Source organism: Ictalurus punctatus, chromosome 18 (assembly GCF_001660625.3).
Source record: "Ictalurus punctatus breed USDA103 chromosome 18, Coco_2.0, whole genome shotgun sequence".
NCBI classification, from domain to species: domain Eukaryota; kingdom Metazoa; phylum Chordata; class Actinopteri; order Siluriformes; family Ictaluridae; genus Ictalurus; species Ictalurus punctatus.
In genome coordinates this window covers 14,984,082-14,998,371 of record NC_030433.2, presented here as the reverse complement: position 1 = coordinate 14,998,371, position 14,290 = coordinate 14,984,082, and the positions used below count along the sequence as shown (strand labels likewise).

General features: G+C 40.6%; 1 protein-coding gene across 3 annotated transcripts in view; it reads left to right on the top strand.

The window, feature by feature from the left end:
- The window catches only part of stim1b (stromal interaction molecule 1b), a 46,689-nt gene extending 33,093 nt beyond the window's left edge, over nt 1–13,596 (top strand). For 2 of the 3 annotated variants that reach the window (XM_017492974.3, XM_047161672.2), the window contains 6 exons: nt 4,532–4,699; nt 5,126–5,226; nt 6,522–6,757; nt 6,948–7,022; nt 10,191–10,248; nt 11,996–13,596. In XM_017492974.3, coding sequence (XP_017348463.1) covers nt 4,532–4,699; nt 5,126–5,226; nt 6,522–6,757; nt 6,948–7,022; nt 10,191–10,248; nt 11,996–12,416 — 1,059 coding nt within the window. In that variant the 3' untranslated portion in view covers nt 12,417–13,596. The remainder of the gene's footprint in view (nt 1–4,531; nt 4,700–5,125; nt 5,227–6,521; nt 6,758–6,947; nt 7,023–10,190; nt 10,249–11,995) is intronic. The other variant, XM_017492975.3, reaches the window with a different exon arrangement.
- The last annotated feature ends 694 nt before the right edge of the window (nt 13,597–14,290 follow it).

The following is a 14,290-nucleotide window of genomic DNA, read 5'->3' as shown; positions in this document are numbered from 1 at the left end:
ACAACATCACAGCGGTTATTAAGAAGGCTCAAAAGCGGCTACACTTCCTGAGGGTTCTCAGGAAGTACAATCTGGACCCCAATCTGCTGCTGACCTTCTACCGCTCGTCCGTCGAGATCCTGCTGACATACTGTATTACGGTGTGGTACGGTAGCTGCACCGCGGCAGACAGGGAGAAGCTTCAGAGAGTAATAAGAGCAGCACAGAAGATCAATGGCTGCCCTCTCCCCTCCCTGATGGATATTTACACCTCCCGTTGCCTCAGCAGAGGAAAAACTATCATTAAGGACAGCTCTCACCCTGGCTCTGATCTGTTTAATCTGTTGCCCTCAGGGAGACGTTACAGGTGCATCAGAACAAGGACTAATAGATTTAAGAATAGTTTTTTCCCAAAAGCTATAACCATTCTAAACACATACATGTACTGATTTCACAGTATAGGTATATAGTGTCTCAGAACTGTGCATTTTATAGTACACCCCCCCCCCCCCCCCCCACACACACACACACACACACACACACACACACACTATTTATTTATTTATTTATTATTTACTTATTTCGTGTTGTTATATTTATTTATTTTATTTTATTCTATCTTGTTTATTTTATGTACATGTTGGCACGGAACAAAAAGGAGTGGCTCTTAATTTCATTGTACATGTGTATAGTGACAAGAAAAGGCATTCATTCATTCATTCAAAATGAATGAATGAATTCATTCATTCATTTTTCATTCTGAAATTACAATAATACATTTAATAATATAAGATGATTGAGCCCATTTCTAGCTATTTTTCTTCAAACCAAAAGTTCTCTTGTTTTATGTAGAAAGTTGTTTATTTCAAGCATTTATTTCTCCAATTAAAAAAAAAAAGATCATATAACACTTATTGTAAGGCACTTATTAGAGTCACTTTTATCTTTGGTTAAATCTTACATGCTGTTCGTTATGTTTTTCCCTATGTAGTGAGCATATATAGGGAATAGGAAGCCGTTTTGGACTTAGCCAAGCTCTATTTGTGACACCTTATCTAACCTAATCTAAAAAAAAAACATTACTGTGGTTACATCAGTAATAACAGTGATATATAAAAGAACTGTTCAGGATTTTCAGTCTGTGGTTGATGTGATGTGAAAATATAGTGTAGTGCTGCTTCTAATGTTTGTTGCTACATTTCACATATATATATATATATATATATATATATATATATATATATATATATATATATATATATATATATTTGTCTTAATTTATTTATTCATTTACATGTGATTCATTTACATGTGATTCATTTTCATGAGATTCATATTCAAGTGATACATTTTCATGTGATTCATTTACGTATGATTCATTTACATGTGATTCATTTTCATGAGATTCATTTTTTTGTGATTCATTTATGTATGATCCATTTACATGTGATTCATTTACTAATTTGCTTCTCTTTAAATCCAGTTTTAGACTGTGATATTACAAAGGTCTTACCAGATTATTACTTGCTACACTGTATGAGATAACCCCAGTAAACTTGCCTGAATTCTATAATATAATTTATTCACCATGTTAGGTTTAAATCCTCTAAAAACAGATTCGCTATTAAATAACATTACATCATTCAAAGCATTGGCATGTTCTGCTTACTCTCACAATCCTCCAAACACCCACACACCCAAAGTCTCCATAAACAAATGAGACAGCAGTGTGTCCTACAAAAACCGAACGTTGTCCACAACATGAAAACAACTCAGAGAGTAAGCTGGACTAACCAACAAAATTACCACGACTGATAAACAATTTGCACACAATAATAAATATAATGTCCTTTTACCTTACCTTTTAAAGACTTGTAACAAATTATATAACAGTGTAGCAGGTAAAGCCGAGGAGATAACACTAATAAAATTAAATAAACAGAAACTCTAACCCGGTCAGAGCATCCAAACAGAGAAACACATTAATACAGAAGTAAATTTTAAGAGGAGTAAGTCCACAAAATCTAGGTGGAGTAATGCAACGACGATATCTTCAATAAGAATCCAAATTCTGTAGAGCTGGAAGGCCAAGTGCACAAAATAAAAATAAAAGAAGAGCGAAAAAGACTCCACTGTATAGGTGATGCAGTTCACCCCGATATCAAGAGTTTAACATATTTTCCTGCTTCCTCCGCTGAAATAAAGTCCTTCTGAACATCGTTACATGTAATGCGAAGCCGAGCTGGGTGAAGTATTCCATAGCGAGCTCCCTCAATACCACGAAGTTGACGCCGAACCTCGTTAAATGCGGCCCAGGCCCGGGCTGTCTTGGCTGTGTAGTCAGGAAAAACGATGACGATAGTGGAATCTGCACACAATAGCTCGTGGTCATTCACCAGGCTTGGGCTTCGGCTGAAGGGTCCGGTGGGACTGGTCCAAAACCGGCTCCTTCTCCAGACCAAACACCTCCTTTAACAAGGCCGCTACAGCAGCAGTTGTACAGGTGTCAGCGCCCTCTGGAACTCCGACTATCCTAACGTTATTGCGCCGTGACCTCAACTCCAAGTCATCACATTTATTCTCTAATTGAGTCACGGTCACAGTGAGAGACTTGATAGTAGTCTTCATATGAACTATGTCATCGGTGCAACCGGAGGGAGCGTGCTCCATTTCCCCAACAGTACCTTTCAGTGTTGATATGGTAGCCTCGGTAGCAACTTTATCACTAGCCAGCTGTGTTTTCACGGCCTGCAGGTCAAGCTGGATAGTAGACAGCGCACCCCCGAGAGTCTCCTGGAGCTTCTGGAGCTCCTTTTTAAAAATATCGGCGATGTCCTTCCTCAGTAAAGCCAGCAGCTCAAGCCTGAGTGTGGCGAAGTCAAGGTCAATTGACTATATACTTTTATATAGAGTGTACAGCTTGTATAACAGTTTAAATTTGCTGTCCCCTCAAAATAACTCAACACACAGCCATTAATGTCTAAACCGCTGGCAACAAAAGTGAGTACACCCCTAAGTGGAAATGTCCAAATTGGGCCCAAAGTGTCAATATTTTGTGTGGCCACCATTATTTTCCATCACTGCCTTAACCCTCTTGGGCATGGAGTTCACCAGAGCATCACAGGTTGCCACTGGAGTCCTCTTCCACTCCTCCATGACAACATCACGGAGCTGGTGGATGTTAGAGACCTTGTGCTCCTCCACCTTCTGTTTGAGGATGCCCCACAGATGCTCAATAGGGTTTAGGTCTGGAGACATGCTTGGCCAGTCTATCACCTACACCCTCAGCTTCTTTAGCAAGGCAGTGGTCATCTTGGAGGTGTGTTTGGGGTCTTTGTCATGCTGGAATACTGCCCTGGAGCTCAGTCTCTGAAGGGAGGGGATCATGCTCTGCTTCAGTATGTCACAGTACATGTTGGCATTCATGGTTCCCTCAATGAACTGTAGTTCCCCAGTGCCGGCAGCAGTCATGCAGCCCCAGACCATGACACTCCCACCACCATGCTTGACTGTAGGCAAGACACACTTGTCTTTGTATGCCTCACCTGGTTGCCACCACACATGCTTGACACCATCTGAACCAAATAAGTTTACCTTGGTCTCATCAGACCACAGGACATGGTTCCAGTAATCCATGTCCTTAGTCTGCTTGTCTTCAGCAAACTGTTTGCGGGCTTTCTTGTGCATCATCTTTAGAAAAGGCTTCCTTCTGGGATGACAGACATGCAGACCAATTTGATGCAGTGTGCGGCGTATGGTCTGAGCACTGAGAGGCTGACCCCCCCACCCCTTCAACCTCTGCAGCAATGCTGGCAGCACTCATACGTCTATTTCGTAAAGACAACCTCTGGATATGACGCTGAGCGCGTGCACTCAACTTCTTTGGTCGACCATGGCGAGGCGTGTTCTGAGTGGAACCTGCCCTGTTAAACTGCTGTATGGTCTTGGCCATCATGCTGTAGCTCAGTGTCAGGGTCTTGGCAATCTTCTTATAGCCTAGGCCATCTTTATGTAGAGCAACAATTCTTTTCTTCAGATCCTCAGAGAGTTCTTTGCCATGAGGTGCCATGTTGAACTTCCAGTGACCAGTATGAGGGAGTGTGAGAGCGATGACACCAAATTTAACACACCTGCTCCCCATTCACACCTGATACCTTGTAACACTAACAAGTCACATGACACCGGGAGGGAAAAATAGCTAATTGGGCCCAATTTGGACATTTTCACTTAGGGGTGTACTCACTTTTGTTGCAGCGGTTTAGACATTAATGGCTGTGTGTTGAGTTAATTTGAGGGGACAGCAAATTTATACTGTTACACAAGCTGTACACTCACTACTTTACATTGTAGCAAAGTGTCATTTCTTCAGTGTTGTCATATGAAAAGATATAATCAAATATTTACAAAAATGTGAGGGTTGTATTCACTTTTGTGAGATACTTTATACACATATTTTCACATACAATACAGTACAATCCTACACTCTTCGGCAAAAACACAAATACTACAGTATGTGCTAATGCATTCACTTGTGTGTTTGTGTGTGCTGTAGGTGCGCAAAGCTCTGAAGAAGGCAGAGAAGGAGTTGGAGTCGAGGAGGTGCTGGTCTCCTCCTGAATCTCTACAGAAGTGGCTGCAGGTCACACACGAGGTGGAGGTGCAATACTACAATGTAAAGAAACAGAGTGCTGAGAAACAGCTTCTATCCGCTAAAGAAGGGGTGAGACCATCACATACACACTCTTTCTCATACACACAAAACCATCCATCCATTTATTTTCCATACCACTTATACTACACATGAGCTTTTCAGAGGGAACTAAGGGCACAAGGCGTGGGACACCCAGAACAGGGTGCAAACCCATGACAGGGCAAAATCATACACATTCATAATCTATGGACAATGCCAGTCAGCCTATAACACATGTCTTTGGACTGGGGAGGAAACCAGAGTACCTGGAGGAAATCCCCAAAGCATGGTGAGAACATGCACACTCCACCCACAAAGGGCGGAGGCGGGATTCGAACCCCCAATCCTGGAGGTGCAAGGCAAACTTGCAAAACCACGAGATTATGAAGAAATTGTTTGCAAATTTTTCACAAATCACGAATTTTGCCTATATTTGTGTGTCTTTTGTCCTGACAGGCAGAGAAGATAAAGAAGAAGAGAGGCACATTGTTCGGGACGTTCCACGTGGCTCACAGCTCCTCACTGGACGATGTCGATCACAAAATCTTGTCAGCCAAGTAAGTCATTAATAGATTAGGGCATGATATGAGCTATGCATACTCAGCATTGTTATTCTTTTTCACAAAATACATTTTAGTTATTGAATTCTTTCAGTTATTTTGTTATTGAAACTCTTAAATACATAACCTCACATCTGCCCTTAAATTGATTCTTAGTTGCAGTTTGACTGACAGGACTCAGTTATGTATTTCAACTTTGAAAAGTGTTGAACAGTAATTAAGAGTTGAAATTTGTCTTTCGGTAACAGTTTTGCACTCCGAGCTCCGCCTCTTCTTTGTACTGATTGGTCTCCAGACTGAACCAGTCATGATCATATCTGTTTTTAGATACGATTTTTCTATGCTATGTTTTAAGCTGTATTCATGCCATGTCATAATTACAGTCTTGTAAAAAATCATACAACCAGACCGCTGCAACGTCATGTAGAAACACTCAAAATGTAGGTAAATAGTTATCTTGTAATATTTTTGCGTAATAATTCATATAATTAACTATTATTAATGTCTTAATAATGCAAGATTAAGCTAAAAATAAGCGAGACATATTTTGCAGTTGTCAACATCATCTCAAACGGATTCATTTTGGCATATACAACCCCAATTCTGAAAAAGTTGGGACAGTATGGAAAATCCTAATAAAAACAAAGAGGAGTGATTTGTAAATGTACTTTAACTTTTATTTAAACAAAAACGTATAAAGACAAGGTATTTGATGTTTTACCTAATCAACTGCATAGTTTTTTTGAAGGTGAACGTTTATTTTGAAATTGATGCTTTCAACAAGTTCCAAAAAAGTTGGGACAGGGGCAGTTTTGGACTAATAGTGATGTGACGAGTTGAAATAAGAAGGTGATGTGAAACAGCTGAGGCAATCGTCTAATCATAGTATATAAGGAGTCTCCAAAAAAGGCCTAGTCCTTCAAGAGCAATGATGGGTCGAGGCTCGCCAATCTGCCAACAGATGTGCCAGCAAATAATCCAACACATTGAGAACAACATTCCCCAAAGACAAATCGGTAGGATTTTGAGCATTTCACCTTCTACAGTACAGAATATAATTATAAGATTCAAGGAATCTGGTCAGATCTCATTGAGTAAAGGGCATCCACAGATGCAAGTTAAGGCTTTACTATGCAACACAGAAGCCATACATCAACACTGTCCAGAAGCACGCCGACTTCTCTGGGCTCAGTGTCATCTAAGATACGACGCAGCGTTAGTGAAAGAAAATATTGGCACTGTTACATGCACCAGCAAAGTTTCCATATTGTTCTCTCACTGTCCCCTCACAGACAGGCTTTAGGAGAGGTAACAGTGGCTCTGAGGGAGAAGCTGCATCGCTGGCAGCAGATCGAGTCTCTCACAGGTTTCAGCATTGTAAATAATCCGGGCCTGTTGTTTCTGGCCTCGGCTCTTAACCTGGACCCTGCTTCTCTGGGGATCCGGACTGCCCCGCCACAGCACCTGCTGCTTTCTGACGATCTGGATGACATGGACGAGGACATACTGTCCCCTGGAACTCTGCGCTGTGAGTACACCCCAAGCACACACATACACATACACAAACACAATCACACATACATTCTTAACTGAATGAAATCCTGGCAAAGTTTCCCCTCAGCAGCGCTTGAATGACTGATCCGGTGCGTTAAGCCTGTACTGTTAGTAGAGAAATGTGGAGTTCCTGAAGCTCTGTTCAAACTGCTTGATGTTTACAGATGCCGCCTGGCAGATGGACCGGCGAGTGAGCGACCTTTGGCCTGTGGCCTCAGAGAGCCTGTGGAAACATTCTGGTTGGCATCACCTCATCATTCTCTTAGTCACTCCTAACAACTTTGTCCATATCTTTCCAAGCGCCCTTTTATTTGCTTTCTTCCTGTCTCTGTGGAAAGTGCACTACTAACTCCTAAGCCAGCAGCAGCCAATTAAAATTCTTTCTTTTTATTTCTTTTTCATTAAAGGGGTTTAAATGGATCCTGAAGTGCAAATCTGTAGGATTACTGCTAACTTGGACATAGCTATCTTGACATAACTTCTTCAGGTTTAAAGCCTTAGTATTTGCACGTTTTGAGTCAGGCCTCTCCAGGCACTCTTCCAAAAGCTTTCTGTGTGTTTTTCATACATGGAATGTGGTTTCTACTCAGGCTTGTTGGAAGTTGTGTCAGGTCCACCTTAAATAAATGTTTATTAGTTCAGAAGGATTAAGACTAGAGCTCGGGACTAAAACCAAGATTTTTCATTCATTCATGTTCAGTAAGTGATTTATCCTGGTCAGGGTTTTGTCGGATCTGGAACCTATGCTAGGAACACTATGCATGAGATTGGAATACAGCCTGGACAGGACAGCATTCCATCCCAAAGCACCAAAATCACACACTCATTCCCACCTTGGGACAATTTAGCATAGCCAGTCTAGAAATGATAATGAATTAGAAGGAGCATGTTAATATAAACCTTGCAGCTGGAGCAACTGTCAGAGCTGCTGTTATAGACCATTCATCTAAACCTTCTGACCAATCAGAATCAAGCATTCTGCATCACTGTGGTATAACTGTATTTGTAATACCTCCTTTAATACTTGCACAAATTTGGAATGTCTACATTCAACAGAACATGACCGCTTGTGTCTATATGCAGCAAGTGAGATTTCTTCATACATCCTGTTATCGTTAATTTTTGAAAGCAGTCAGACTTCCCCCTCCATGTGTTTACTTTACCATGAAAGACAATGTATTTGAAAATATCTGTTGGTTGAGAAATTTCTAAAGCTGTCTCATTTCTACAGTCTACAAGCCACAGTTCATACAGCCATAATTCCACACAGCATGAGATGTAGCAAACATCCTACGCTCAACAACAATGATAAGCTCTCATTTTTTTTTACTGAAATGAAGCTCAGACTAATTTCCTTTCTCTTTCCTTTTTAAAGAGGTCCTTCAGTGTGTTACTATTGCTCACATCCTGATGCGTCTGTTCAGTCAGGACATTATACAGCTTTCGTGTCATTTAGCGCATTTTCAACCCTCAGAAGTTTAAGCCGTGGAGTTTAGTATCGAGCCTGATTCCAGTGAATGATTTTTTTTATTGATTTAACCCAGCTCTTCGCTGGCTGTGCGGTCTGAGAGTCCGTACTTCTATAAACAAAACAGGCGGTAGAAGGTAGCACAAGCTCATCATTCATTTGAATGATGATCTCATTAAATGCTCGAAGTGTTGGCAAGTGCGAGTGAATCAGACGAGGATGACAGAAGAGAGAATCTTCTCACACATTGCAACTATAACTAACAACTCTGAAGGACTACAATAAATAATAGCACTTTATGATTCATTTGGTTTATCTAAATAAGTCCATCACCAGGTTCATGCATAAACTGAAATTCTCTGACCACACAGTGTTTGATTTGATCCAAAAACCTGATAAACTTGATATGAAAATGCCTTCTTTTTCTCTTTTTTTCAGCAACTAACACAGATGACATAACCTCTAAAATGTATTTGTGTGTGTTTGTTTATATGTACACCTTTTACATTCACTGAAATCTAATCCACTAACATGATCTTTTCAGTATTGTGTTGCTGTCATAGTAAACTGTTTTGGTTTTTTTTAGCACACAACTCTTGGCACTTCCTGTTCATCAGCTTTCTTCCTCCTGAAACATTATCTGTATTCACTCACATACACATGTGCTTCACTGCCTTTCTGTGCCTCTTATAAGAGTTCACTTGCAGCAAAAACCTTTAGCTTGGGTCTTTAAGCTTGTGTCTCCTGTGATGGTTCACAGTGTCTGAGTGCACTTACTCAGCTACTTTTGCTGAGTACAAATCCCGGCAAAATCGATACTTTTGAATCGACAGCTGTTTGTACGGTTTGGCTTTACACTACAGTACATAATTAAACAAACTAAAAAGCACAGGTCGAGGGCTACATGAACAATGTAAATACGGTGATGGAAGAAGGTAAAGACACTTTTGCCAAGTACATAACCAAAAAAATACCAAAGAATAAATCAATAATTGTATAAATAACTAGTTTAAAACATTTTGTGCATCGTCTCCAGCATTGTCTGTCCAAATATTCAGAACACATCACATAGCAAATGAATCAAAAGTACCAACTTCGCACTGATTGACACTAACAGTTGTAAAAGTGCTCTGAGACGTACCATATTCTCTGGACTAGTAATTTTTATAGCAAAGCAGTGTTAAATAATATAATATATTTTTTCATTAGGTTAACTGTAATACGCCCACATGCTACTCCAGCAGTTTTAGGCAGGTTGTGTGAAAGTGCACTGCTGTTAGCTTGGCACTAATATAACATTACAATTTCTGCTACAGGACTGGACAAATCATAAATTGATTGATCACAGGAGGTGAGCGAAAGCTCCAATATGCTTCCCAGTCCAATGTTTAATTTGACTAGAACCTAATTAACGAAGCTAAAAATGTTCTAGCTTACATCATTTACCCCAATTCCAAAAATAACACTTAGTAACACTTACTTTTCTAATCTTTTGTTGCCCTGTCCCGACTTTTTTGAGACGTGTTGCTGCCATCAAATTCAAAATTACCTTATTTTTTCTTTAAAATGGTACATTTCTTCAGTTTAAACATTTGGTATGTTTTCTATGTCTTATTGTGAATAACATATGGGTTTATGAGATTTGCCAATCATTGCATTCTGTTTTTATTTACATTTTACCCAGCGTCCCAGCTTTTTTGGAATTGGGGTTGTACCTCAAAAGTATGACTAGCTAGTTAAGAGCAGTATGGTAAATGAGCACTTGAAGCTCTGGGAACAGGACAATTTTTTATTTAGCCTTATCTTCTCCTGATGATGTTGATCATGGAGATATAGCATAATCAATGAAAAGGCATTTTATGATGCAGAGTACCACAGTGCATTGTACCACAAATATGGTGAATAAATATTCATTAGCATTGTGTGTTGCTCTCAACAGCTTCCAATGCGATGTCGTTGCGGCCGCAGCATGCTGACCCAGCGCTGAGCTCTCAGAGGTTGGTAGAGGAACCCGAGGGTGAAGTGGCGCCCCTGTACACCCCCCGGCCCCCCAGCCGCCCGCACACACGACAGGCTCGCAGCCACTCCATAGGCCAGCTGGAGTTCCTGCCTGTACCTTCTCTGTCCTCTTCTCTCTCTCATCCCTCCATCACTTCTCCTCTCCTGCCGTTGCTCTCTTCTTCCTCTGGCTCTCGTTTCACTGGCCTGCTCTACCGCTCGTCTAACTGCCACTCTGTGGAGGCGGTGCTCGGCCTCCCGCCCATGGGGTTCACTGCCGCACGGCAACACCGGAGAGCTGAGAGCAGCGGGTAGCTAACACTTTCGCAGCAGGGTGCAGCTAACCGTTCACGTGTGCCACACAACTAGCACTGAGATTGAGGCTTAAATGCTGTTAGGTGCAATGCTCTGAAGTGGCATCAACACCCAGAGTTCTGCATGTTTCTGTATAATGAACTACCGCAGTAGTGCTATTATTCAGGCAGTAGAGGAAAAACTAAAATGTTCATCCATATAGAGTGAAACAATAATAATATTTGCAAGCAAGTTAAAAGTAACTCAACAATAACGTGAACATTAACATTAACATGGTGGTTAAACTAACAGGCTCGTAATGCACTAATGAAACTCACCTGCTACCCCCTTCATACAGTCCCATGGATGTTTCCCCAAGCATATTTTTTACATTTTACATCCAGATATATTTAAATGATGAACCTCAACAATTTCTCTAACATTTCAGATAGTAATGATTATCCAACAGAACAAAAAAAGGGATCATTTTTACAGTCCCACTGTCCGTCTCATTGGTACTCACCACATCACTTGTCGTTTGCGTAAACTTCATCATGTAATCCGGCCCCGCCCATTATGCATTATCAGTGCTTGCTGCGCCTCCTGTTGGTGTAAATCACCTACTCTTATTGATTATAAATATCTATTGGCCGTTTTTCTGCACCACATTGCCAGCAGTGTGTTTCTCTTATTGTTCCTGCTATACCAAAAGTCATCTTAGACGTCTAAAAGTCAGAGGTGTCAGGTCAGATTGAGTTTTTCAGCCTCATACACACACCTTGCCACTTGCAGCCATCAGATCAAACCAATAATAGCGTTATGGGTTTGGGAAAGTAGCACAATTGATGTTATAAATGTTCTTCTGTGAACTGTTTACACTAACATACTTTTACCACAGGGGTCACCAAATCCCCAAAAGTTGCTTATTGCCACTTTCTCACTCTCTCTGTTGAAGCTTATTCTTCTAAAAACCCTACTTGCATACTTTGTCGTACTATTCACTACTATTCAATATTATTCATTAATATTTCGTCTCAAGGAATGCAGGAAGTTGATGAGAATATAAAAATGATATAATTTTCGCTAACCCCAATGCAGTCGATCAGCCAAAACCTTTTTTGCACTTCTGAAGTCACAGAAGTTAGTCTTATCCAAGAAATCTTTTGTATAGAATTATTTTTTTTTCAAAAAATATGTATAATTCCATGCCAGAATATCTAACTCACGCTCTTCCTAACTAAACTACTATCCCAAACTATTCTTTAATCCTTTTATTGTCCGTAATATTCTTCTGAATAAACTGAATCATTTTGCCATTTTTATTGAATTCATGCTAATATCTACGCTGTGCCTGTTCAGTGTGACACCCAAACCTTCCAATTTCTTTAGTAATGCTGAATTGCTGAATGTCAAACACATAATAAACACTTTACCATCTCCTTTTCTGTCCAGGGACCTGAACCACTCGGACTCGGACTCGTCTCTGTCCATGTGTCAGTACAGTGAGAGTCAGCGTGGTTCGTCCACAGCACTAGGCAATAGGTCCGCTTTCTCCCGGCCTAACGGGGGTGGAAACGGCTCAACCGACAGTCCCATCTTCCCCAAGAGGACCTTCGGCATGGAGAAGTGCGCCAGCCTGGGAGAGATCCACTCCCAGTCCAGCTGCTTGAGCTCAGCCACCTCCACACGCTCCCTCAACACTCCACCGGGAGACATAGACGGACGTGTCGGAGGGAAGAGCAGCAGAGGCAAGAAGAGCCCAGGGGAAGAGGACAGCGCCTCCACAGGGGAGGACGCCGATGTGTCCAGCTCCAGCCGCAAGAAGCATACCTTCTCCAGACTCTTCCAAAAGCAGAAGCAGAAGAAACAGTAGTGATGTAGTAAAAGCGTAAAAAGATTGAAATGTACTTCACATCCAGAGGGACGCTATATTCTAGAAATATCAGTACTGTTTATATAGGTATAAGGGAGCATCTACTGTATGATATTTTTTTATGATTTGGTTTATGGAGTGATTGTGTCATATTATGGGAACAAATGTATTAGCCCTTTACAGAAATGTGTGACTTTTGTGTAAAATAATTTATTCTACAGATACGGGCACTTGCAGTTACCCAGTTTCAATCCTGAATTCATGTTTTGTTTTTCTTTTATTACAAGCTTCTTGTGCCATCTGTTTACAGGCCTGGATACAGTAAAGAGTTGTGAAGCATAAATGTATCATAATTGTGCATAAAAGTAGTTCATTCAATTTAAAGAGCATGATAACATGCACAGACAAACTACTACAGTCTGTGTTCTGCTGTAAATTTTATTCCTTTTTTTTTTCCACCAGACATATATGAGCAACAGATAGTCAGTTGGAAGTGTTAGATTGATCTATGCTTTATAAATGCACAAGCACAAATATTCTACAACTCTTATATATGTACTAACATCTTTTTTTCTTTTTGTTTGGTTTAAGAAAGCCTGCCCACTGTAGCCTTCTGTGTAGATTCCTGTCCAGGAGTGGAACCTGTTGTAACCCATGTGCTGCGAGGTTCCACGTGTTGTGCATTCTGAGATGTTTCTCTGCTCAGCATGGTTGTAAAGAGTGGTTATTTATTTGAGGTACCGTAGCCTTCCTGTCAGCTCGACTCAGTCTGACCATTCTCCTCTGACCTCGCTCTTTAACTAGGTGTTTCTGCCTGAAGAACCACTGCTTGCTGGATGGATTTTGTTTTTCTCATCATTCTGTGTAAACCCTTTAGACGGTTGTGTGAAAGGCTCTGAAATACTCAAACCAACCTGTCTGGCACCACCAACCATGCCACAGTAATGGGGTGACATTTGGTTCCCTTATTCTGATGATTGGTGTTAACTTTAACTGAAGCCCTTGACCTGTATCTGTATGATTTTATGTCTTGTGCTGCTGCCACATGATTGGCTGATCAGAAAACTGCATGAATCAGCAGGAATACAGATGTTCCTTTTAAAGAAAGCCTAATTAATTAATTAAAATTATGATGTATTTTTGAATAATTTAATTCCTTCAATAAACGTTTTTAAAAACATGCCTATATAAAGCAAAAGCAAAACTACAGGACTTACACTATAACAGTAAGGGTTCCATTACCAGTGAGCTTCGAATGAACAGGTTTTCTGTTCAGGGCCGTGTGTTGAACTTCTTGCTCATGCGAATTGCACACACACTATAGCTGCAGTAGGTGGTGAGCAGGTTGATAAACACTGGAGTACAGTATGTGTTTAAGAGGACGCAGATACAAGTACAGGCAGATCCATCATCCCTTCCACATCACACCTTTATATAAATGTGGACCGAAATTTTTCCTTTAGAATTTTAATAAATCTATTTATTCATGATGCGTTGTATAATATATAATATAGGCCAAGAGGCCTACAGAAACATTAAAAGAATTACAGCAAGTACTGGTTGCTTCCCACATGTGACAACAATCTCCTGAATCCTTCATCTTCCTGGGCTATGGGATATAGTGGCAAGACAGAAGCCTTTTTGTAACCAATAAATAAATAAATAATACATCCAATCTCTCAAAAACCATGTGGAATAATGTGTTATTGTCTGGTGAGACCAAAGTGTAATATTTTTGGACATAATGCCAAAGAAACTCCAAAAGACCACCATCCCCACGGGGAAGAATGGTGGTGGCAGCATTGTACTTTGGGGCAGTTTTTCTTCAGCTGGACCTGGGGCTTTAATCAATAATAATAATAGCTCCATACCTA